Source organism: Melospiza georgiana, chromosome 33 (genome assembly GCF_028018845.1).
Source record: "Melospiza georgiana isolate bMelGeo1 chromosome 33, bMelGeo1.pri, whole genome shotgun sequence".
Lineage (NCBI taxonomy): Eukaryota > Metazoa > Chordata > Aves > Passeriformes > Passerellidae > Melospiza > Melospiza georgiana.
The window spans coordinates 2,173,735-2,198,656 of record NC_080462.1 but is presented as its reverse complement, the minus strand read 5'-3'; the positions used below and the strand labels follow the sequence as shown (position 1 = coordinate 2,198,656).

Below are 24,922 nucleotides of genomic sequence, written 5' to 3'. Positions count from 1 at the left end.
GTTTCTCTGGAAGCTTTTCCAAGCTCCTTTTTACTGGATTTTTGTTGGTTTTGTATGGAAAGCAGTGGCCAACCACTTGCAAATAAAGGATTTAGGAACCAGAAGGGTTTCTGGACTGGGACTGAGATGCGTTCCCTGCTTTGGGAAGAACCAGGGCTGGAGGGATTTGGGGCAGAGCTGGGCCATGGTCTGATCCCTGCTCCACCTGTAAGCCTGGAAGAGCTGCTCCAAGGAATGTCTGGATTCCCATTCTTGTTCTGCCCAAATCCAAGGAGCTGAGGTTGGACTCTGGAATATTTTGGTGCCAAGGTTTAGCCAAAGTCAAACATTCCCCTGGGAAATGTTCAAACCCCTTTTCCTGCCCCTGGGCAATGGCAGAAATGTGGGGAGAGCCCCACGTGGGTTGCTGGAATGAGTGGGTTTAGGGGTGGGAATGGGGGTTCCCTGTGGTGCTGAAGAAATCTCCAGTATCCAGAGAATCCTGTCTGGATGCAGGGAGCCCCAGGGTGGCATTCCCTGCTCCTCAGTGCTGGAAACCACCAGGATCCCTCCAGGGCAGCCAATCTTCCTGCATGGACACCACTACCATCATCATCATCATCATCATCATCATCATCCCCTTCTCCCCTGCAGGCACCCACTGTCACCCCATCTTATCCCCTCATCCCTGGTGTTCTGTCATTCCCAGTTACATCCTCTCTTCCCCATGACTGCAATCCTTTGTCAGGCCTGATTTTCTCCCTTTTTCCTCCTGTTTTACCCCTGTTTTTATCCCATTCCCTTCATCTCGACTCCAGTTCATTTTCAGCCCTGATTTTGTCCTCTTTCCTCCCATTTCACCCCAGTTTTTATCCCATTCCCCTCATCTCTTTCCCAGTTACATCCTCTCTTCCAGTCCTTTGTCAGCCCTGATTTTCTCCCCTTTCCTCCCATCTCACCCCAGTTTTTATCCCATTCCCCTCATCTCTGTCCCACATTTTGGTCTGGATGGGGCTGTCAGGACAAGAGGAGCCATTCTGTGTCCTCCTGCCAGCCCTGTTCCCTCTGATGATCCACAAAACCACCCTGGGGGCTCAGTGGTGGCACACGAGTCACAGGGTGCCTGAGGATGTGGCACTCCTTCCTTGTCCCCTCCCTGTGATCCTGGAGGGCACAGCCTGGAGATCCTGGTGCTGCCCATTCCTCCTGTGCCAGCCTTGCCCTGCACTTCCACCCCTCTTTTAGGTATATTTTTATTCCTAACTATCAATGTCACAATTTGCTTCTCAGCTCGTGGATTTCTAAATCCTTCCCAGTGCTTCCCAACCCTTCCCAGACTGGTCCCCATCCCTGTTTTTTTTCCAGTCTGAGGGGTGAAAATGCTGATCCTGATGGATCCCGACAGAGCGTGAGGCTTTGGGGTTGGCACCCTGGAGTTTGGGGAGGGATGCAGGAGAAGGTTGGGGCTCTGGGAATGTTGGGGTGCAGGGTGAGGGGGCTCTGGGAATGTTGGAATGCCAGTAAAGGGGGTCAGGGAGGATTTTTCTTGTGGGGTCACCCCAAACTCCCCCCACTCTGAGCTCAGCCAATCCCAGGAGCACCCAGCACCCCCCAGCCCTTTTTGGAGGTTTTGGGGGTTTTTTATTTTTGCAGCTCCCAATTTCCCACCCTCAGCAATCCATCCATGAGAAACGGGGGTGGCTTTGGACATCCCGTGCTGCAACGTGCATCTCCAGCCCTAAAAATTCCCTAAAAAAAAAAAAAAAAAAAAAAAAAAATCCATCTCGGCGGGGGGGGTTTGTGTGCCGCGCTGTAGCCTCGGGGCCGCGTCTGAGCAGCCCAGGCGGGGACGATTTGATCCCAAAAATTCCCGATCCAGCCCCGCGGAGGCCGTGACTCAGCCGTGACGGGGGCGGGGGCGGGCTGAGCATCACCGGCAGCTCCGGGGGGGCCCCGCTCGGTGCCCCCCACCCCTCCCGCACCTCCCCTCCATCCTCATCCTCCTCCATCGCGGCTCTCCATCGCGGGCACCGCGATCCCCGGGAGCTCCGTTTGCGCATCCCGGGGGCTCCGGCGCTGCTCCCCCGCCCCGCTCCCGGTGGGCCGAGCCCCCCGCCCCCGCCGAGCCCCCCCCGGTTCTCGGTTGATCCCTCCCTTGCCGGGGCTGCGCCGATGGACTCTCCCAGCGCTCCGTGTGTGCGGCGGAGGCTGCGGCGTTAGCGCTGCTGCCCGGGAGCTGCGGCCGCTGCCGGAGCATCCTCTTCATCTCCTTCATCCCCGGAGCATCCTTCCTCGGCGGAGCGTCCCCCGGCAAGGAGCTGGAGCGGGGCGAGGGCTGAGCCAGGTAAGGGGGGACAATAAATGGGTTTATAGCCCGCATCCCCCCCCCTCCCCGCGGCGTTAATCGGAGCCGCTGATGGATTCGGGGTTCGGCTTCTCCTTCCCCACTTGCTGTGGCCATTTTGTCCTGGAAAACCTTCCCGGGGGCCGGGCTCTGCCTTTGGATGTGCGTTTTTGGGGGGCTCCTCTCACCCCCCGCCGCAGAGCAGCCGGAGGGGATCGGGAATTCGCCGCAGGGATGGGAGGGGGGAACCGGGGGGGATTTGGGGAAGGGGTGACGGGGAGGGGGATGTTGGGGGGTGACCTTGGACACGAGCGATTCCCAACTCTTCCCCATTGTCGCCATGTTCCTGGCGTTCCGCAGGGAGCCTGGGGGCTGAGGGGGGTTTGGAGGGGGGGGGGGGATGCTGCCCCCTCATTTTGGGGACTCTCGGGGCTTTTGGGGTGCACGGCTTCATCCATCCTCGGCTCGTCTCGGAGGAGGCAGCTCCAGAGCCGATAACCTTGTGCGGAGCTGTCCAACGCCACGGCGGGGCTGCAGGGCCAGCGCCGTGCTCAGCCCCCCCCAAATGGGGATTTCTGGGGGGATCTCCCTGGCTCCCACATTTCAGGGATTGCGGTCTGGGGGGGTTCTGGCCATCCCGTGCGATCAAACCCCCCGATCTCAGCCAGCTCCGGCTCCTGGCGTCGGCTCGGCCGCTCGAGGCTCCCCGGTTTGTGCGGCCGCTCTCGGTGACAGAGGCAGCCGTGACCTTGCTCCCCCAGCCCATCCTCTTCCTCACCGCGCTGCCAGGCTCTCCCTGCTCCCCTCCCGCCCCCCAGCACCTCCCGGGCTGGGCAATGCCGGCCCCACACGGGGAGATTGCAAGGGGAACCTCGAGCCTGGCTGGAGCGGAATGACCTTGGTCATGGATCCGGGAGCCCCGGGGAGGGGACCGGGGTCTCCCTGCGGCCAGAGGGGGGAATTTGCAATTTTACCCTATAAAACCACGGCCTGTCAGTGCTGGGGAGTGGGGGCCCGTGCTGTGCCGCAGCCCCCCTCCCTGCAGGCTTCCCAAATTCTAAATTTAGCGTCCCTGCGTGCCCTGTCCCCTCTCCTGGCCAGGGGGGGACGCGTCGCCGGCTGCGTCCCTGCGCTCCCAGCTCCTTCCCGCCTGGCCAGAGACAAAAATAGCGCTGGGGGGGGGTCACGGCAGCCCCCGAGGGTGGAGGAGCAGCAGCACCGGGGGCTGGGGGGCTGCGGGCCCGTCCCTGTCACGAGCCGAGCCGGGCTCTGTGCAGCGGGGGTGGGACGCTGGCATGCGAGGGGACAAGGAGATGGCACCACCCGCGGGGATCTGCGTGTCCCTCTGCTGTCCCTCTCCTCGTGGTGCCCCCCAGCCCCCTTTGGCCGGGCCAGCACGTGCCAGGGCTGGCGTGCCCCGCAGTAAATCCTGCCTGGCAGCTCCTGCAGCCAGCGTGGCCTTGCACGCTCGGGTCGTTGGCACTCGAGGGATCCTCTGAGGGGCTCCTGTACCCTGGGGCACCCAGCCAGGGCAGTGCTGGGAGGGTTTGGGCACCTCCTGACCTCCTCATCCTCCCTGTGGTGCCCAGGGGATTGGGGAGCTTCGGTCCAGAGCTTGTTTTTCGGGGTGACTCGCAGTCCTGGGGATGTCCCTGCGTCCCCCTGTGCTTGGGGATGGGGGCAGCAGGGATGGATCCAGGGGGACTGGGGGCAGCTGGAGCCCCCCAAGTGAGGGGAAGGGGCTGGCGTGGAACCAGCATCTCCCAGCCTGTCCCCACCCCAGACCCCACCTGCTGCTTCACCAGGGGGTCCCCAAATCACAGAATCCCAGAATAATGAGCTTGGAAAAGACCTCTGAGGTCATCATCCAACCTATGCCCTGACACCTCAACTATAGCACCAAGTGCCATGTCCAGTGTTTATTTAAACACATCCAGAGATGGTGATTCTACACCTCCCTGGGAAGAGCATTCCAGTACTTCATTATTCTTTGGGTGAAAATTTTTTTCCTAATATCCAACTGGGAAGACAATTCCACTACTTTATTATTCTTTGGGTGAAAATGTTTTTCCTAATATGCAGCAGAATATTTTTCCTAATATCCAGTAGAATTGTCTTCCCAGTGGAAGACAATTCCAGTACTTTATCATTCTTCGGGTGAAATCTTTTTTCCTAATACCCAACCTATCCCTTCCCTGACGCAGTTTGAGTCTGTGTCCTCTAATCCTCCTGCTCCAGTCTGAGACGGAGAAAAAGCGCAAAGTGGCACTCGGGGGCCAGCACCGCCCAGCTCAGCCTGGTTCTGTCTGGGCTCCCCAGGTCCAGGCTGGCATCCCGGGCGCTCCCACCCCCCATTCCATGGATGGGTAGCTCCAGCACCCCCGTCCCCTCCCCGCGGGCCTGAGGGCGCAGCCCCCGCAGCAGAGACCCCGCAGCAGCCGCAGCAGCCCCGCGCAGCCCCGAGGGCACCATGGAGGAGTCGTTCCGGGACCGGACCGCCTTCATCCGCGGCGCCAAGGACATCGCCAAGGAGGTGAAGAAACACGCGGCCAAGAAGGTGAGCAGGGGCATGGACCGAGTGCAGGACGAGTACACCCGCCGCTCCTACTCGCGCTTCGAGGAGGAGGAGGACGATGAAGACTACGCGCCCCAGGACGGCTACTACAGAGGGGGCGAAGGCGCCAACGAGGAGGAGGGGGTGTCCAGCGACGCCACGGAAGGCCACGACGAGGAGGACGAGATCTACGAGGGCGAATACCAAGGGATCCCGCGGCAGGAGTCGCTGAAGGGCGGGGAGCGCCTGGGCGCCGCGGCGGCCGCCGGAGCCTTCGACGACACCGAGGGGCAGCGGAGGAAGGACCGGGAGGAGCTGGCGCAGCAGTACGAGCTCATCCTGCAGGAGTGCGGCCACGGCCGCTTCCAGTGGACCCTCTACTTTGTCCTGGGCCTGGCCCTGATGGCGGACGGCGTGGAGATCTTCGTGGTGGGCTTCGTCCTGCCCAGCGCCGAGAAGGACATGTGCCTGTCCGACTCCAACAAGGGCATGCTGGGTGAGGAGAGGGGCACGGAGAGGGGTCTGGGGGGGACAGGAGGGTCAGGGGGAGATGCGGGGAGATGTGGAATGTAGGGGGACATGAGGATGCATTGGGAAGCACAGGAAGGTGGGGATGGGGAAGGACATGGGGGGCTCAGGAAGATTTGGGGGGGGGTCATAGGGTCTGTGGAAGACCACAGGAAGAATTGGGAGACCATGGGGACCAGGAAGGGATGTGAGGACCAGGAAGAACTGGGAGGCCATGGAGTGTGAGATCCAGGAAGGGATGTGGGATCCAGGAAGGGATGTGGGGTCCAGGAAGAATTGGGAGGCTGTAGGGTCCAAGAAGGGATGTGAGGACAAGGAAGAATTGGGAGGCTGTGGGCTGTGGGATCCAGGAAGGGATGTGGGGACCAGGAAGGGATGTGGGGACCAGGAAGGGATGTGGGGACCAGGAAGAACTCGGAGGCCATGGGCTGTGGGATCCAGGAAGGGATGTGGGGCTCCCACCATCCTCCTCCCAGTCCCACACTGCTCCCCACATGAGCAATGCCTGAAATTTGGGCTGACCAGTGGATGCTGAGGCTGGGTTTGGGGGGAGGCCTTGTTCCATTGGTTCCCCCCTTCTCTGTCATGCCTGCCAGAACCTGACACCCCCCAAAAACCCCAAATCCCTGAGATGTGGCAGTCTTGGGACAGGGAGCAGGGCTGGGTGAGGGGGTCCTGGGGTCCCACAGTCCCTGAGCAGAGCAGGGGGAAAACAAGGAATTCTGTTCCCTCTCCTCAAGGGCACCCAAAATTTCGGGGAGAGGGTCCCGAACCCGAGGATGCTCCCCTTGCTCCAGCTGACCCCGGGGTGCAGGTCCCCGTGTCCCCCAGCCCTGACCTCGCTGTGTCCCCTTCCCCAGGGCTCATCGTGTACCTGGGCATGATGGTGGGCGCGTTCGTGTGGGGCGGGCTGGCCGACCGGCTGGGCCGAAGGCAGTGCCTCCTCATCTCCCTCTCCGTCAACAGCGTCTTCGCCTTCTTCTCCTCCTTCGTCCAGGGCTACGGCACCTTCCTCTTCTGCCGCCTGCTCTCGGGCGTGGGGTAAGGGGGGCCCGGCTGCTGGGCTGGCTTCCTTCGTCCCCCAGAACGAGGGAGGAATGAGGAATCTGATTCTGTGCTCTCAGAAGGCTAATTTGTTATTTTATTGTGCTATGTTTTGTTAAATAATGCTAAACTGTGCTATACTAAAGAATACAGAAAGGATACTTAAAGGGGAGGGCAGCTTTTGTATTTTTGTTCCTCCCAGAGGAAGGAAGGAAGGAAGGAAGGAAGGAAGGAAGGAAGGAAGGAAGGAAGGAAGGAAGGAAGGAAGGAAGGATCTGATTCTGTGTTCTCATAAAGTTAATTTGTTATTTTATGATGCTATATTATGTTAAAGAATGCTAAAATATATTATATTAAAGAATGCTATATTATACTAAAGAATACAGAAAGGATACTTGCAGGGGGAGCACAGCTGTTGTATTTTTGTTCCCAAGGAAGGAAGGATGAATCCAATTCCATGTTCTCATAAAGCTAATTTATTATTTTATGATACCATATTATATTAATATTAACTACACTGTACTAAAGAATACAGAAAGGATACTTACAGAGGGGGATCAGTTGTTGTATTTTTTTGTTCCCCCCCAGACCAAGGAAGGAAGGATGAATCTGATTCTATGTTCTCATAAAGCTAATTTATTATCTTATGATATTTTATTATGATACTATATTATATTAATATTAACTATACTATACTAAAGAATACAGAAAGGATACTAGCAGGGGAGCAGCTGTTGTATTTTTGTTCCTCCCAGATGAAGGAAGGATGAATCTGACTCCTTGTTCTCATAAAGTTAATTTATTATGATACTGTATTATATTATGATACTATATTATATTAATATTAACTATACTATACTAAAGAATACAGAAAGGATACTTAGAGGAGGTTAAAAAGATAATAATGAAAAACTCGTGGCTCTCTCCTGAGTCCTGATACAGCTTGACCCTGATTGGCCAAAGAATCAAAACTCTCACAGCTGAATCCAATGAAACATCCACCTGAGGGTAAAGAACCTCCAAAGCAGCAAAACACAGGAGAAGCAAATCAGATAATTATTGTTTTCCTTTTCCTCTGAGGCTTCTCGGCTTCCCATTAGAAAACTCCTGGGTGAAGGGATTTACCCAGAAAATGTGAATGTCCCGCAGGGGCTGATCTGATCCCCCTGCGTGTGGGTGTGCTGGGGCAGGGGCTGACGCTGCTCCCTCCCCTCCATCCCCAGCATCGGCGGCTCCATCCCCATCGTCTTCTCCTACTTCTCGGAGTTCCTGGCGCAGGAGAAGCGCGGGGAGCACCTGAGCTGGCTCTGCATGTTCTGGATGATCGGGGGCATCTACGCCTCGGCCATGGCCTGGGCCATCATCCCGCACTACGGTAGGAGCCCTGGGCTGGTGGCACACGGGGGGTGAGCCGGGGCTCGGCCCCACCACCGTGTCCTGTCCCCCCTGTCCAGGCTGGAGCTTCCAGATGGGCTCTGCGTACCAATTCCACAGCTGGAGGGTTTTCGTCCTGGTCTGCGCCTTCCCCTCGGTCTTCGCCATCGGGGCGCTCACCACCATGCCGGAGAGCCCGCGCTTCTACCTTGAGGTGGGCTCTGGGGGGGCATTCAGGGGGGATTTGGGGTGCATCGGGGACCTGGAGTGGGGGACGGCTTGAGGGTCCCCAGGAAGGGACACCCAAGTTGCGGTGGAGATGGAGGAACATAGAAAAAGGTGGTGAGGCGTGGACAGGAAGGCCCAGATGGGTTTTGGAGAGGGGTGGAACAGGGCAGGAACCCCAAAGTGGATGATGGCACCCTGAGAAGGTGATGAAGATGATGGAGGGATCCCCGGGTGGGTGGGTGGCAGGACCCAGGTGTGTGGTGGAACCCAGAGGGATGGGGTGACCCTGAGGAGGTGATGAAGATGAAGATGATGGAGGGTTCCCTGGGTGGGTGGTAGGACCCAGCTGATGGGGGGGTCAGGGTTCAGATTTGGGGTGTCCCAGGGTGACCTGGGACCTGTCCCTGCCCTCACAGAACGGGAAGCACGACGAGGCCTGGATGGTGCTGAAGCAGGTCCATGACACCAACATGAGAGCCAAGGGCCACCCCGAGAGGGTCTTCTCGGTAAGGACCAAGTGAGGATGGGGTGTCCTCCAGGAGCTGGGGTGCAATTCCCACCTTTGGGAAAAGCACCACCAGGGGAATGCTGCTGTAACAGGTGGGGAAACTGAGGCACACCTGGGTGCTGGGTGGGGGATTTGGGAGCTAGGTGGGAGGTTTTGGGAGCAAGGAGTGAGGTTTTTGGTGGCTTCCTGGTGTCCCCAATCTGTCCCACCCACAGGTCACCCACATCAAGACCATCAAGCGGGAGGACGAGCTCATCGAGATCCAGTCGGACACCGGGACGTGGTACCGGCGCTGGCTGGTCCGATGCCTCAACCTGTCCCAGCAGGTGAGGCCGGGGCCACCCAGGGCTCCCCGTGCCCCCTGTCACCTCCCGTGCCCTTGTTTGTCACCTCCTGTGTCCTTGTTTGTCACCTCCCGTGTCCCTGCGCAGGTCTGGAGCAACTTCCAGCAGTGCTTCGTGCCCGAGTACCGGCGGGTGACGCTGATGATGATGGCGGTGTGGTTCACCATGTCCTTCAGGTGCTGCGGGGTGGGGTGGGATCCATGGGATGGGATGGGATCAATGGGATCCATGGGATGGGATGGAATCCATGGGATCAATGGGGTGGGATCCATGGGATGGAATTGATGGGATGAGATGGGACAGGATAGGATGGGATCACTGGGGGTGGGATGGGATCCATGGGATGGGTTGGGATCAGTAGAATGGAATGGGATGGGATCCATAGGATGGGATGGGATGGGATCAGTGGGATGGGATGGGATGGGATGGGATGGGATGGGATGGGATCCATGGGATGGGATGGGATCAATGGGATCAACGGAATGGGATCCATGGGATGGGAGGGGGCAGCACGGAGTGGGATGGGATGGGATGGGATGGGATGGGATGGGATGGGATGGGATGGGATGGGATGGGATGGGATGGGATGGGACGAGCATCCCTGGGATAGCCCTGGGAGCCCCGGGCCAGCTCTGGCAAGCCCAGGTGTGTGGTGCCCGCTCACCCCTGTCCCCGCAGCTACTACGGGCTCACCGTGTGGTTCCCGGACATGATCAAGCACCTGCAGAGCATCGAGTACGCGTCGCGCACCAAGCTCTTCACGCGCGAGAAGGTTCGGCACTTCACCTTCAACTTCACCCTGGAGAACCAAGTGCACCGTGGTGGCGAGTACTTCAACGACAAGTGAGCGAGGGGAGGCTGGGCCTGGCCTTGCTGAGCTCGGGGCTGAGCTTGGGGGGCAGCTGGGCTCTCCTCCCTGTCCCTCCCCGTGCAGGTTCATCGGGCTGAAGATGAAGTCGGTGACGTTCGAGGACTCGCTCTTTGAGGAGTGTTACTTCGAGGACATAACTTCCAGCAACACCTTCTTCAAGAACTGCACCTTCATCTCCACCGTCTTCTACAACACAGGTGGGGCAATGGGATCCCTGGGAGGGGGTGACCCACCAGGGTGTTCCCCAGGGTTTGGATGGAGATGAGGGTGAGCCACCAGCAGGAAGGAAGGTCAGGAAAGGAAAGCCCCCAGTGGCATGATGAAGTTGGGGTGGTAGAGATAACTTGACCCTCCAGGGTTTTGATGAAGATGGGGCTGGGCCACCAGCTTGGAGGAAGGTCAGGAAAGCCCTCAGTGCCATGATGGAGTTGGAGTGGTAGAGATAACCTGACCCACCAGGGTTTTGATGGAGGTGGGAGTGAGCCACCAGCGTGGAGAAAGGTCAGGAAGGTCCCCAGTGGCATGATGGAGTTGTGGTGGCAGAGATAATATGACCCACCAGGCTGGCTCTCAGGGTTTTGATGGAGATGGGAGTGAGCCACCAGGTTGGAGGAAGGTCAGGAAAGTCCTCAGTGCCATGATGGAGTTGGAGTGATAATGATAATGTGACCCACCAGGGTTTTGGTGGAGGTGGGGGAGGACACCAGGTTGGAGGAAGATCAGGAAGGTCCCCAGTGGCACGATGGACTTGGGGTGGTAGAGATAACCTGACCCACCAGGGTTTTAATGGAGATGGGGATGGTCGAAGGAAGGTCCAGCTTGAAGGAAGGTCCTCAGTGGCATGATGGAGTTGGGGTGGCAGAGATAAGGACCAGGGTGGCCCTCAAGGGGGTGGTGGACCCACCAGATGTGGTGGGATGGGCCAGCAGGTGTGCACGGTGATGGGGTGACCCCGTGTCCCCACTGTCCCCCAGACCTGTTCGAGTACAAGTTCATCAACAGCCGGGTGGTGAACAGCACGTTCCTGCACAACAAGGAGGGCTGCCAGCTGGACTTCAGCGACGACAACAACGCCTACATGATCTACTTCGTCAGCTTCCTGGGCACCCTGGCCGTGCTCCCCGGGAACATCGTCTCGGCCCTGCTCATGGACAAGATCGGCCGCCTGCGCATGCTGGGTGGGCAACGGGACCCCTGGGTGGGGCTGGGGGGTCCTGGAGGTGCCTTCAGCCCAAACCAGGCTCTTGATCTTCTTGAGCCACCACCGTCACCTTTGCCCTGGTGTGTCACCCCACTTCCATCACCCTTTGAGGACTTTCTTCATCCTCCTTCCACCTGTTGGTCGCCTCCATCTCTGGTGACCTCTTGGGGACTTCCTGGTGGGTCACCCCCATCTCTTGACCCACCCACCATCGCCTTTACCCTGGTGGGGTAAAGTCCATCAATCCTTTGGGGTCTTTCCTGATCCTCCTCCCCCCTCCATCTCTGGTGACCTCTTGGGGACCTCCTGGTGGGTCACCCCACCTCCATCATGCCCTTTCCTGATCCTACTCCCACCCACTGGTCCCCTCCATCTCTGGTGATCTCCTGGTGGGTCACCTCCATCTCTTGAGCCATCACCTTTACCTTGGCGGGCCACCTCACCTTCATCCATCACCCCTTTGAGGAATTTCTTCATCCTCCTTCCACCCGTTGGTCACCTCCATCTCTGGTGACCTCTTGGGGACCTCCTGGGGACCTCCTGGTGGGTCACCCCCAGCTCTTGATCCATCACCTTTACCCTGGTGGATCACCCCACCTTCATCCATCACCCCTTTGGGGACTTTCCTGATCCTCCTCCCACCTCCATCTCTGGTGACCTCTTGGGGACCTCCTGGTGGGTCACCCTACCTCCATCAACCCCTTTCCTGGTCCTACTCCCACCCGTTGGTCACCTCCATCTCTTGGTGACCTCTTGGGGACCTCCTGGTGGGTCACGCCCACCTCCCTCTCCCCTTCGGGACTCTCAGCCCCACCTCGTGCCTCAGTTTCCCCGCGTTCTGACGTGTCCACGTGTCCCCCAGCTGGCTCCAGTGTCATGTCCTGCATCAGCTGCTTCTTCCTGTCCTTCGGGAACAGCGAGTCTGCCATGATCGCCCTGCTCTGCCTCTTTGGGGGGGTCAGCATCGCCTCCTGGAACGCGCTCGACGTGCTCACCGTGGAGCTCTACCCCTCCGACAAGAGGTGCGGGCACGGGGTGGAGGTTTTGGGGTGCAAGGAGTGAAGTTTTGGGTGCAAAAGGTGCAGTTTTGTGTTTGAGGAGTGAAGTTGTGGGTGGTAGGTGGAGGATTTAGGTGCTGGGTGGGGCTGTTGAGTGCAAGGAGTGAAGTTTTGGGTGCTGGGTGGGAGGTTTGGGGTGCTGGGGTGCCCATTTTGGGGTTCGGAGTTACCATTTTGGGGTTTGGATTTTCCATTTTGGGGTGCTGGGTGCCCATCTGAGGATTTTGACTTACCATTTTGGGGTGCTGGATGCCAATTTAAGGGTTTTGGATTCCCACTTTGGGGTGTTGGGTGCCCATTTAAGGGTTTGGAGTTCCCATTTTGGGGTGCTGGGTGCCAAATTTAAGGGTTTCGAGTTCCCATTTTGGGGTGTTGGGTGCCCATTTAAAGGTTTGGGGGTCCCATTTTGGGGTCTTGGATGCCCATTTCAGGGTTTGGAGTTCCCATTTTGGGGTGCGAGGTGCCAATTTAGGCATTTTGAGTTCCTATTTTGGAGTGCCGGGTGCTCATTTAAGGACTTTGAGTTCCCATTTTGAGGTGCTGGGATGCTGGGTGCCCATTTAAGGGTTTGGAGTTCCCATTTTGGGGTTTGGGGTTCCCATTTTGGGGTGCTGGGTGCCCATTTAGGGATTTTGAGTTCCCATATAAGGCTCTGAGCTCCCATTTTGGGGTTTTGAGTTCCCACTTTGGTGTCCCAGGCGCCCATTTCACCCCGCCAGGTGCCAATTTCATGGTACCACCTGCCCCGTGCAGGTGCCCCCCTAGGCTTGGCACCCACCCCTTCCCCTGGGGGGTGCCCTCACCAAGCCCAACCCTCCTCATCCTCCCCAGGACGACGGCCTTTGGCTTCCTGAACGCCCTGTGCAAGCTGGCAGCCGTGCTGGGCATCAGCATCTTCACCTCCTTCGTGGGCATCACCAAGGCCGTGCCCATCCTCTTCGCCTCAGCTGCTCTGGCCCTGGGCAGCTCCCTGGCCCTCAAACTGCCCGAGACGAGGGGGCAGGTCCTGCAGTGATGGGGGGCTGGGGGAGAGGGACCCCCCCTTTCCCTGGGGTACCCCCCAAAATCCAGCATTTCCCCCCACCCCGTCCATCTCCTCGTGCCCCCGGGGTTAGTTCTGCGTTAGACACTGTGAAACGTCTTCTTGGAGCATTTGGGGTCTTTTTCATTTGCACTTGGACCCCCCCCCCTCACCCCAAAAAAATCCCTCTGTACCCCCAAAACCTCCGTGATCCCTTGGACTCCCCCCAAAATTCCCCCCCTGACCCCCAATTCTCCCATCCCAGTTTCTTTTCTTGGTGTCACCCCTGTGTGAGTTGCTGCTCATTCCTGGGGGGCTTTAGGGGGACGGGATTTAGGGGGGCCCCCGATCCTCTGAACCCCCCCCCCCCCCAAATCTCTGTGCACCCCCAAATCCCTGCTGAGCCAAGGAGGATGAAGCAGGGGGAGCCCCCTGTGCCTCAGTTTCCCCATCCCCAGCAGGGTCCCCCCAAACCCCCACAGATTTTTGGGGGGGGGAGGGCAAAAGCCCTTGGGGTACCTTGGGATAGGGAGGGGGAAGCAGAAAATATTGGGGTGCAGCTCCCTTTGGGGGGGTGCAGGAAATATTGGGGTGCAGCTCCCTTTGGGGGGTGCAGCTCCCTTTGGACCCCCTTGACAATTTTAGGGTGCCCCCCCCTTAAAGCACATGCCCCCCCCCCAGGATGCCCCAATTTTTGGGTGCCCCCCACCCCAATTTTCAGGGTGCAAAGCACAGCGCCCCCCTGTCCCCCCCCATTTGGGGTGCAGCAGTGGGGGACCCCCAAAACTGCCAGTTAGGGATTTTTAACTGATTTTTAAAGGATTTTCCCCAGTTTGAGGGAGGCTGGTGTGGGTCAGGGGGGGTTCAAGGGGGGCGGGGGGCGCTCCCTGCACCCCCTTTTCCTCCTCCCTGCACCCCAAGTCCCCCCCACATCCCTTATTAACAATCCCCTTTTTCCTCCCCCCCACCCCAAAACCACCAGCGGTTTGCAAAGCACAAACAGCCCCTAAACCACCCCCCCTCCAAAAAAAAAAAAAAATAATCGGGGTGCAAGGGGTCCCCAGTGCTCAAATCGGGGTTCAGGGGGGGTCCCAGTGCTGTGCCCCCTCAAAGTTTGGGGTTTGGGGGGTTCCTCACGCTCTGCCCCCTTCCCACAGGGTGGGGCAGAGCTGGGGGGCCCCCCCAGCCCCAGGGTAGCCCCCCCCCCATTCCAAGCAGCCCCCCCCCGTGTGCTTTGTCCCCTCCTTGGTGTAGCTGGTCCTTGGGGGGCCCCCCCCGGCCCCCCCCCGTAGCTCTGTCGTGCCGTGCTGTAGTTTCAGGTGTTTGTAAATTAATTAAAATGGAAAAAAAAAAATCCATCCATCCAAAAAGAAAAAACCATCCTCCCCCCCAAAAAAAAGCATAAAAATTACCAACCACCCCCCCCCTCCAAAAAAAAAAGGATTCTCCAGCTGCCCACAGAACACTTTTATTTAAATTAATTCATTAATGCAGATTCAATGGGAGGGACACCCCAAAAAATCCCCCACAGGGTGGGGAGCAGGGTGGGGGTGCTGGGTTGGAGCAGAGCATCACGGGGTGGGGTGGGGGGGTCACCCCAATTATTTTTGTCCCCTCCCAATGCTGAAACCAGGGTGGGGGTCCCAGGGGCCCCATGTTGTTCCTGGGGGGGTCCACACAGTTTTTGGGGGGGTTCTTGGCAGCCCCACATTGTTCTTGGGGGGTCTTGGTGTTCCTGGGAGGGTCTTGGTGTTCTTGGAGGGGGATCCTGTGAGCCCCACATTGTTCTTGGGGGGTCCTGGTGTTCCTGGGGGTGTCCTGGGAGCTCCACACAGTTTTTGGGTGGGGGTCCTGGCAGTCCCACGTTGTTCCTGGCAGCCCCCTGTTGTTCTTGGGGGGGGGTCCCAGGAGTCCCACGTTGTTCCTGGGGGGGTCCCAGGAGCCCCACATTGGTCCTGGGGGGGTCCTGGCAGCCTCACACAGTTCTTGGGGGGGTCCTGGCAGCCCTATGTTATTCTTGGGGCGTTCCTGTTGTTCCTAGGGGGGTTCCCATGAGCTCCACACAGTTTTTGGGGGGCTCCCATGAGCTCCACGTTGTCCCTGGGGGGGGGTTCCTGTTGTTCCTGAGGGGTCCCAGCATCCCCACGTTGTTCCTGGGGGGTTCCTGTTGTTCCTGGGGGGGTCTCACGTTGTCCCTGGGGGTGTCCTGTTATTCCTCGGGGGTCCCTGGGGGGTTCCTGTTGTTCCCGGGGGGCTCCTGGCAGCCTCACACAGTTTTTTTTGGGGGGGGTCCCAGCATCCCCACGCCGTTCCCGTGGCTCTCCCAGCGCCGTCACTGCTTCCCCGCCGCCTCCTCCTCCTCCTGCTGCCCAGCCCCGCGCCGTTTCTCCCTCTTGGACCCCCCCAGGCAGGGGGGCGCGGGGGGGTTCTGGGGGTCGCTCTGCCACTGCTCGGGGGTGCGGGCCGTGACCTGCAGGGCGTGCAGGGGCCCGGCCAGCTCGGCCCGCAGCGCCTCGTGCACCAGGCGGTGCCGCTGCAGCGGCGACAGCCCCGCGAAGAGCGCGCTCACCACCAGCACCCCGAAATGCGTCTCGGCGCCGGGGGGGCCCCCGTGCCGCGGGGAGTCATCGCGGACCTCCAGGTGCGTGGGCTGCAGGGCGGCGGTCAGCTTGGCACGGATGGTGCGGGCTAAGGGCCCGCCCGGGCCACCCATGGCAGCGGCCGCGGCGGCGAGGAGGGCACCCCGCATCGGGGATGGGCTGCGAGAGAGAGAGAGGGGGGAATTAGGGGTGCAGGAGGGGACCCCGCATCGGGGAAGGGCTGCGAGAGAGAGAGAGGGGGGAATTGGGGGTGCAGGAGGGCACCCCGCATCGGGGAAGGGCTGTGAGAGAGAGGGGGAATTAGGGGTGCAGGAGGGGACCCCGCATCGGGGAAGGGCTGGAACAGAGAGAGAGGGGGGAATTAGGGGTGCAGGAGGGCACCCCGCATCGGGGATGGGCTGCGAGAGAGAGAGAGGGGGGAATTAGGGGTGCAGGAGGGGACCCCGCATCGGGGAAGGGCTGGAACAGAGAGACAGGGGGGAATTAGGGGTGCAGGAGGGGACCCCGCATCGGGGAAGGGCTGGAACAGAGAGAGAGAGGCGAATTAGGGGTGCAGGTGGGGACCCCGCATCGGGGAAGGGCTGGAACAGAGAGACAGGGGGGAATTAGGGGGGTGCAAGGGGAAAAACCCCCCGGACCCCCAGGAGAGGACCGCACATCAGAGAAGGGGGACAGGGATGGGGATTGAGGGGTTCAGGAGGGGGGAACACGGAGAGGTGACTTCGGGGGGCTCTGCCGGGTCAGCCGCTGTTATTGTGGGGGTTGGAGGGGCTTGAATGGGGAATAAGAGGGAGCTGGAGGGTGGAATGGGGAATAAAGGGGGGCTGGGGGGCGAGGACCGTCCTTGAACAGCCCCTGCCCCGGGAACAGCACGGGGGTGTCCCGGCGACCTTTCAGGCCCGGAGCTCTCGGAAAGGCCCTGACCCCCCCCTCAGAGCCCCCCTGTACTCCCGATCCTCCCACAGGGCACCCCCCGGCACCAGCAGATGCTACCGGAGTCCCCAAAGCCTTCGCTTCCCTCACGGTTCCCTCACGGTCCCCCCGATCCCCTCACGGCCCTCACCGCTCCCGCAGTCACGTGACACCGCCGCAGCCGCGCCACGTGACTCAACCCGCCCAATCACCGCAGGCGGCGTATGCCCCGCCCATTCAAACAAAGCCACGCCCCCTTATCCTTATATGGTTGTCTGGGCGGAGACTGGGGTGTGGGGGCGTGGTCAGGCGTGCTTGAGGGACACGGGGACGTTTTATCTCTCCTCATTTTTTTCCTTATTATTTTCCTAATTTCATCCTGATTTTTCCCAGATCATCCCGATTTTTCCCACTTTATCCTTAATTTTCCTACTTTTATCCTGATTTTTCCATATTCATCCCTATTTTTCCATATCCACCCCTATTTTCCAGCACCACGCTCATATTTTCCAGATTCACTCTCATTTTTTATTTCTCCCCATTTTTTTACTAATTTCATCCTGATTTTTCCGAGGTCATCCTGATTTTTCTGGTTCATCCTGATTTTCCTACTTTTATCCTGATTTTTCCATATTCACCCCTATTTTCCAGCATTTTCCTAATATTTTCCAGATTCACTCTCATTTTTTATTTTTCCTCATTTTTTCCTGTTCTTTTCCTATTTCATCCTGATTTTTCCCAGACCATCCTTAATTTTCCAGGTTCACCCTCTTTTTCCAAGTTTGCCCTTATGAGATTCCCTAAAAACTAAAAGAATGGGGATCTTCTCTTATTTCTTCTTCCTTTTTTCTTGGTTTCTGTGTCAAGCACCTTGGTAGGAAATCCTTTCAGGGGTGAACATGGATCTCAGATTTCTCTGTGGCTCACAGAAATCGCTTTAAATCCTCTCCCACACCTGGAGAACCCTCAGGACGGGCAGCTCTGAGGGATTCCATACCCACCTCACCCATTTCTCCGTGTGTGCTTGGGAAATCTTGGCTCTCCCTTCCCCTCCCCACTGGAATTTGCCTTTTGGGATCCAAAATCCCCCCTGGCTATTTTTAAAGTGCTCTCGGAGCCCACTCAGCCCCTGCTCTCCCCTGTCAGAATTTTCAGCTGTTTTTTCCTCCCTCTGGGTGGCAACAGCCGGGATTCCCTCCTCATTCCCACCCTGACCAAGGACCGGGATTTTCCTCTGGATTTGGGGGGATTTGGTGGCATTTTCTGGGGTAAGGGGAGTGCTGGGATCCTTGGATGAGGTGTGGGGATGGAGGGATGGGATTTGTGCTTGGGATGGGATTTGTTTCCTTTATTTCTGAGGGATGGGATTTATTTCCTTTATTTCTGGAGGAATGGGATTATTTCATTTATTTATTATGGAGGAATGGGGTTTGTTTCCTTCATTTCTGGAGGAATGAGATTATTTCCCTTATTTATGGAAGGATGGGATTTATTTCCTTGATTTCTGGAGGAATGGGATTTATTCCCATTATTTCTGGAGAAATGGGATTTATTTCCTCCCAAGCATGGCATGGAAGGAGGAGTGCATCCTTTGGGACTGATTGTGCATCCTGGAAAGAGGAGGCATCCACTCTTCCAGCTCTCTGGCAAACGCTGATTTCCCCAAATTCTTCTCTTCCCACCCCAATACCAGAGCCCTCCTGGCCTCAGCTGGGCGCCGGGATTTGCTCCCTGCAGGTGGAAAACAGCAGGAGCTTGGCTCGGGAGCCAGAAGGATTTCCTGGATTGTGTTCCCAAAGGGATTTGTGGGTGCTGGAATGCTGAGGGACCCAACTTCCCACCCCTGTCCTCTGAAATGGACCTGGGAAATCCCAGGATTGGACATTCCTGACCATTCCTGACCATTCCTTCTCCTTGCAGGGGCTGGTGCAGCTGGTGTAGGTGGGATTTCAGGTGGGAATGGAGCTGAAAAATCCCAATTTGGACATTCCTGGCCATTCCTTCTCCTTTAAGGGGTTGGTGTAGCTGCTTCCTGCAGGTATAGGTGGAATTTGACCTGGAAAATCCCAGTTTGGACATTCCTGACCATTCCTTCTCCTTGCAGGGAGCAGCAGCTGCTTCCTGAAGGCGTAGGTGGGACTTCAGGTGGGAATGGACCTGGAAAATCCCAGTTTGGACATTCCTGACCATTCCTTCTCCTTGCAGCCGGTGTAGGTGGGATTTCAGGAGTGCAGCCAGCATGGCCTGGCAGTCACTGACCCCTGGGGACATTGGCCACCAGCCCTGGGGACACTGGCCATCGATCCCTGGGGACATTGGCCAACTTTGGCCCGTGCCATGTTTGCCTTCAGGACCTGGCTGTGCCCCAGGAGACAAAATGCTGGAAAAGCGTTCCCTGGCAGGGACCATCCCCATTCCCTGCTGGACACGTCCCACAGGGAAAAGCTTTTCCTCAGGGATTCACCCCCGAGTGGTGCCCACGGGAGCTTCCAAGGAGGAAATCCCAGTGAAGCTCCCACATTCCTTGGGTCTGGGGGCTCCCCAAACCCGGAGCTGCTGTGCCCCACCTTCTCCAGGCTCTGGCTGTTGTTCCAGGCTGGGGCAGAGCCCAGCTAAATTTAGAGGGATCGATTTCAGCCCCCGCCTCTGCCCCGCGGGGGGAAAGGACAGAGCAAAGGTGGCCGGGGACAAGGAGCCACGGGGGGATCCCTTCTCTGTGCCCTGAATTTGGGCTCCTGGGACCCCAAATTCATCCAGGAGCATAGAGGAGCCCAGGGGGGCTGGAATTCTCCTGGGTTATTCCACGGATCTCTGTGGCTGTCACCCGGGGCAGAGCTGGTGACAAGGACGCGGGGAAGGAGCTCCTGAGGAGGCTGATCCAGGTGAGGGGGTAGCGGGAGAGCAGGAATGAGGGTCCCAGGGTGTGGTTGGCACCCAGGGGTGGCTCTGGTCCCACCTGTGGTGTCCCCAAAGTGAGGGTGGAGTGAAATGCTCAACGCCCACCCCTGTGAGGAAACGGCTCAAGAAAAACCGGGGTGGGGGGGTTTAGGTTGGATATCGGGGTGATAAAACTTCAGGGGGATGCAATTTCCTCATGGAAAGGGCGGTCAAGGTGTGGCAAAGTGGAGTCACATCCCTGGAGGTGTGGATGTGCCACCTGGGGACAAGTGGTGGCCTTGGAAGTGCTGGGTTGGACTTGCTCCTGTGGTCCATGGGGTGCTTGGAGGAATCTTGGGGTACCTGAGGAATATGAAAGAATCTCGTGGTCCAAGGGATGCCTGGAGGGATCTTGGGGTACCTGGAGGAATCTTGTGGTCCATGGGGTGCTTGGAGGAATCTTGGGGTACCTGGAGGAACCTCGGGATACCTGGGGAATCTGAAGGAATCTTGTGGTTCATGGGGTAATCTTGAGGAATCTTGCTGGCTTTGGCTCCACCTGAGTTTTCCATTGCTCAAATGGTGTTTGAAAGGTCCCATCTCTCCAATCCCACCTTTGGTTTCAGGGGAGCTGCTGAATGAAGCCGGGAGCTGCTGGTGGGTGAGAGACCCCCCCAAGTTCTGCATGGATGGGAATGGGGAGAGCTGCCCACAGTAGGAGCCCAGGGCAGCTGGAAAACTCCGGCCTCTTCCTCCGAGCTTTCCTGCTCCTCTTCCTCCTCAGGCATGGTAAGGATCAGCATGGGCAGGGTTGCTCTCTGTAAAAATCAGGAGAAAAATGCTTCCAGGAGGAATCTCCACGAGAATCTCGAGCTGGATGGTGGGGGGAATGTTGTGGTTTAGTTTGGTGGGTTGTAGGTGTGAGTTGTTGGTGGTTTTTTGAGTGCTTAGTTTAGAGTAGGTTTAAATAGGTTTAAAGAAAAGGGCAAAAACCCCTACAGTTCAGGGATTTTTTTAATTTTAGCTAGTTAAAACTAGCTAAAGCAAATGAGAGTTCTGTCTCGTTGTCTGTTTATTTGCAGATTCAGTTCAGATTAAATGTCATATAGTGTAATATAATATAGAATACTAGTATAATAAATTAATAATAAAATTAATAATTACAATAGTATAATAGTATTAATAACAGTATAATAAATTAATAATAAAAAAAGAAAGGAAGGTGCAGTCTTCCTCTGAAGATCCAGTGGGAGGAGAGGCAGCTGCTGTTCCTCTGGGAAATCCAGTGGAGAAGCCGTGCTGGTGTTCCAGAATCTCCAGATTATATCCAGGTAGGAATGCTTGGCTCCTCCCTCTGGGCAGAGCTGTGCTGGTGTTCCAGAACCTCCAGATTGTTGAATTTGCCGGCAATCCCAACATGGGAAGAGATGAGAATCTTGACTCCATGTTTCAGAAGACTGATTTATTTTATGATATATATATTGTATTAAAATTGTACTAAAAGAATAGAAGAAAGGATTTCATCAGAAGGCTTGAAAGGAATAGAAAGGAATGGAATGATAACAAAATCTTGTAACTACCAGAGAGTCCGAGACAGCTGGACTGTGATTGGCCATTAGTTAAAAACAACCCCATGAGACCAATCAAAGATGCACCTGTTGCATTTTACAGCAGCAGATAATTATTGTTTACATTTCGTTTCTGAGGCTTCTCAGCTTCTAAAGAGAAAAAGATCTTAACAAAAGGATTTTTCAGAAAATATCATGGTGACGATAGATATAAAATAATATCATAAAATAATAAATCAGCCTTCTGAAACATGGAGTCAAGATTCTCATCTCTTCCCATGTTGGGATTGCCGGCAAATTCCACATTTGGTGAACCCCGAGTGAGGAACATTACCACAATTGTGGAAGAGATAACGAAAACCGCCCACTTGACAAAAGCCAACGGCCACTCAGATGGCAACAGAACACATCTCACCTCGAAATCTGGAACAGAGGAGCACAAACTGCCCTTTCCCCACCCCATCTTTTCTCTCTCAGTCTCTTCCCAGTGCAAGATCCTCCGCTGCAACTCGGAGTACGTGGCGGCCACGCTCCACCTGCGCGGCCCCGAGCGCGGCGCCGCCTTCTGCACCGCGCTGCGCTCCTACTCGCTGTGCACCCGCCGCACCGCGCGCACCTGCCGCGGCGACCTGGCCTTCCACTCGGCCGTGCACGGCATCGAGGACCTCATGATCCAGAACAACTGCTCCAAGGAAGGCCCCACGGCCCCACCGCGGCCCCGGCCCGCGGCGCCCAACGCCGCGCGCGGCTTCGAGTCGCTCGATATCTGCGACTACGAGAGGAGTTTCCTCTACAAGCACGGCCGGCCCCCCGGTTTCCAGCACTGCGCTGCTTTTGGGGACCCCCACATCCGAACCTTTCATGATGATTTCCACACGTGCCGCGTGGAGGGCTCCTGGCCGCTCTTGGACAATGATTATCTGTTTGTGCAAGCCACCAGCTCGCCGGTGGCCAAGGGGTCCAACGCGACGGTCACCAGCAAGGTGAGGTTAGCGCGTAGGATGGGGGGCAAATCCAGGGTCAGGGTATCTCCTGTGCTTCCCAAAATCCTTGGAACCCCTTCAGACCCAGGGGGGGATGAGGAAGGAGGGAAAACAGTGGTGAAGGTTGTTGAGGGGACCCTCAAATACTCCTGCTGCTGTCAGCTGATTGTGTGGTGCGTGGGGTACCTGGAGGAATCCTGGGGTACCTGGAGGAATTTTGTGGTCCATTGGGTACCTGGAGAAACCTTGTGGTCCATGGTGCACCTAAAGGAATTCTGTGATCCATGGGGTGCCTGGAGGAATCTTGGAGTGCCTGGAGGAATCTTGTGGTCCATGAGGAATCTGAAGGTCCATGAGGTACTCAAAGGAATCTTGTGGTCCATGGGATACCTGGAGGAATCTTGGGGTGCCTGGAGGAATTTTGTGCTCCATGAGGTGCCTGGAAGAATCTTGCTGGGTTTGGCCCCACCTGAGTTTTCCATTGCTCAAAAGGTGTTTAAAAAAGAAGGAAATATTGTAGATATCCCCAAAGGATGTAGCGGGGATGGTTTGAGGATGGATAAGTGAGGTGACACCTCCATCCTGAGTTACCCCAACCCCTGTGATGGAACCACACCCACCACACTCACCCCCCTCCAACCCCACTCCCCACAGCTCACCATCATCTTCAAGAACATGAAGGAATGCATCGACCAGAAGGTCTACCAGGCCGAGCTGGACAACGTCCCCGCAGCCTTCCAGGACGGCTCCGTCGACGGCGGCGCGCGTCCCGGCGGGAGCAGCCTGTCCATCCGCGAGCTCAGCCCCGGCCGGCACGTGGAGATCCGCGCCGGCTACATCGGCACCACCATCGCCGTGCGCCAGGCCGGCCGCCAGCTCTCCTTCTCCATCCGCGCCCCCGAGGAGGTGGCCAGGGCCTTCACGGAGGAGCAGGACCTGCAGCTCTGCGTGGGCGGCTGCCCCCACAGCCAGCGCATGTCCCGCAGCCCCCGCGGGCGCGGCCGCGTCCCCGCCGAGACGGCGCGGGCACTGTGCCGGGAGATGCTGCCCGTGGAGGACGTCTACTTCCAGTCGTGCGTCTTCGACGTGGTTACCTCTGGGGATGCCAACTTCACCATGGCGGCGCACGGGGCGCTGGAGGATGCCCGGCTCTTCCTGCCCGATTCTGAGAAGCTCCACATCTTCCAGGCCGGGGGAGGCTGCCAGCTCAGCTCTCCATCGTTTCTGCTCCACCTCCTCCTCCTCCTCCCGTGTGGATTTTGGGCTGGTTTGTTGCACTTTTAAGCCCTGCTTGCTCTGTAGGGAACTTGTGAGAGCTGCTGGCTCCACCTTGAAGGTTCCTCACCTCAGAGACCCAAGAGAGGGAAGGGGTGAACCCCTGGTTTGCACCCCTGGTCTCACATGGATGGTGCAGCTGGTCCCAGCTCCTCTCCTGAAGCAGTTCCAAATTTTTCTGCTCCATTCTGACACGTTCCTTCCCCTGCCCTGAAGGCAGTTCCAGTTTTCTTCCGTTCCATTCTGACACGTTCCTTTTCCCCTGAGGATGTGGCGTTGTGGTGCATCAAAGAAAAATAAATCCCCAGGGTTAGAAACCTCTCTCAGCCTTTCCATAAATCACTTCCCACCTTTCTCCCTGTGTTAATCCCGCAGAATTCCACTCAGGAACCTCACAGATCCAGAAATAACGAACTCAAAGCCCAAAGCCCAATTTTTAGCAGTAAAAAAAAATTTTAATGGATTTGGGACCTTTCACTCAGCTGCTCCCAAAGCACAGCAAGGCCACAAATAATTTTGGGGAGCGTTGTGACCAAGAGGGAGACTTTTGAGTGGAAATCAGCCGGTTTTGTCCACATCTTCTCTTCCAGGATAAATAACAAGCGAATCTCCAGCAGTGGGAGCTGTGGAGCTTGAGATCTCCCATATCCCAGGCCGCTGTTGCTATTTTTCCTTGTTTTCTTGGCACCTGTTGCGGACTCAATTTAGCCGGGATCTGGGCTTGAGGATCGGTGTCAGGTTTTAGGGAGGACAAAATTCCCATGGGAATTCTCTCCCTTGGGCCCAGGTTTCTCTGTTGCTGCTCAAGTCCAACCCAAACTGGAGCTTTTGCTTGGAAAAACAGAATTCCTGACGGCAGAGCCAGCTGGGCACACAGAGGGGCAGGGTATTGCCCCGTGGAAGGTGCAGGACTGCAGAGGGGAGGGCAAATTTCCCATATTTCAGAGGATTTCAGTAAAGCAGATGGAGCTCTACAGGAGAAATCATTTCCTTAGCGAAGACTTTCTTTATTTTTAATAAAGTGTTAAAAACTTGGCCATCCCTGTCGCACAGAATTGCAGGAAGGGCTTGTGGACGTGGGGGCAAAGGGAATTTCCGCCCCTCCAGGCACTGAGGCTCCATCAAGGGAGGTTCTACAACTCAAGTTTCAATACATCCACGGGATTTTCTCTTTACTCTTTTGTGCCCAGAGCACAAAGAACGCACAGGAAATAATTTCATGGATACCACGGTGAGTTCCCCCTCGGATGGGTGCTCAGAGCACACAGTGAGGAGCAGGAGATCTGCTCCATGTTTTTTATTTTTTATTCTGTTCCTGGTAATCCCTGATGGGTTTGACATTAAAGGGTTTATTTTTGAGTCCCCATTTCCTGTCATCTGTCCCTTCATGTCTTTGGGCAGCAGTGGCAGATGAGGATAAGAATATCTCCTTCCTGCCATGCTCCTGTGGCTCCAGAGCTTTGGGTGGATGGAGAGGAAAGCCAGCTGCTTCCTGATGTCTCCTTTTGGGAAGAAAATCATCTGGGCAGGGATAAAACCCTCTGGAGGGGATAAAATCCTCCGTGGGGAGAATGTTTTCCATGGGGATGAAACCTCTGTAGGGATGAAACCCTCAGGAGAAGCGTTGGTGGTGCTGGAGTTCCTGGTGGAAAC

At 56.9% G+C, this 24,922-nt stretch overlaps 4 protein-coding genes across 5 annotated transcripts in view; 2 read left to right on the top strand and 2 right to left on the bottom strand.

Annotated features, from left to right (window-relative positions):
• Window positions 1–4,677: 4,677 nt before the first annotated feature.
• SV2A (synaptic vesicle glycoprotein 2A) lies at window positions 4,678–14,075 on the top strand. Its single transcript, XM_058042769.1, has 12 exons — window positions 4,678–5,373; window positions 6,266–6,446; window positions 7,673–7,824; window positions 7,904–8,037; window positions 8,468–8,557; window positions 8,775–8,885; window positions 8,991–9,079; window positions 9,582–9,746; window positions 9,838–9,971; window positions 10,749–10,952; window positions 11,838–11,997; window positions 12,865–14,075. Exons 1-12 carry the CDS (start codon window positions 4,794–4,796, stop codon window positions 13,046–13,048), a joined length of 2,184 nt encoding a protein of 727 aa, XP_057898752.1. The 5' UTR covers window positions 4,678–4,793; the 3' UTR covers window positions 13,049–14,075.
• POLR3GL (RNA polymerase III subunit GL) overlaps window positions 8,914–24,922 on the bottom strand; it is a 36,281-nt gene continuing 20,272 nt past the window's right edge. Inside the window, exon 8 of the mRNA XM_058042903.1 lies at window positions 8,914–8,927. The gene's annotated coding sequence lies outside the window, so the exon portion shown is untranslated. The remainder of the gene's footprint in view (window positions 8,928–24,922) is intronic.
• Window positions 15,272–16,769, bottom strand: BOLA1 (bolA family member 1). 2 transcript variants are annotated; one of them, XM_058042935.1, is made up of 2 exons: window positions 16,648–16,698; window positions 15,272–15,813 (listed from the first exon to the last, which is right to left on the bottom strand). In XM_058042935.1, exon 2 carries the CDS (start codon window positions 15,801–15,803, stop codon window positions 15,387–15,389), a length of 417 nt encoding a protein of 138 aa, XP_057898918.1. In that variant the 5' UTR covers window positions 15,804–15,813; window positions 16,648–16,698; the 3' UTR covers window positions 15,272–15,386. The 2 variants fall into 2 exon arrangements, with proteins under 2 accessions (XP_057898918.1, XP_057898917.1); XM_058042934.1 differs by lacking the exon at window positions 16,648–16,698 and adding an exon at window positions 16,718–16,769 and having other exon boundaries at window positions 15,274–15,813.
• Window positions 20,109–24,635, top strand: HJV (hemojuvelin BMP co-receptor). The gene is made up of 3 exons (XM_058042823.1): window positions 20,109–20,232; window positions 21,489–21,994; window positions 22,649–24,635. Exons 1-3 carry the CDS (start codon window positions 20,133–20,135, stop codon window positions 23,276–23,278), a joined length of 1,236 nt encoding a protein of 411 aa, XP_057898806.1. The 5' UTR covers window positions 20,109–20,132; the 3' UTR covers window positions 23,279–24,635.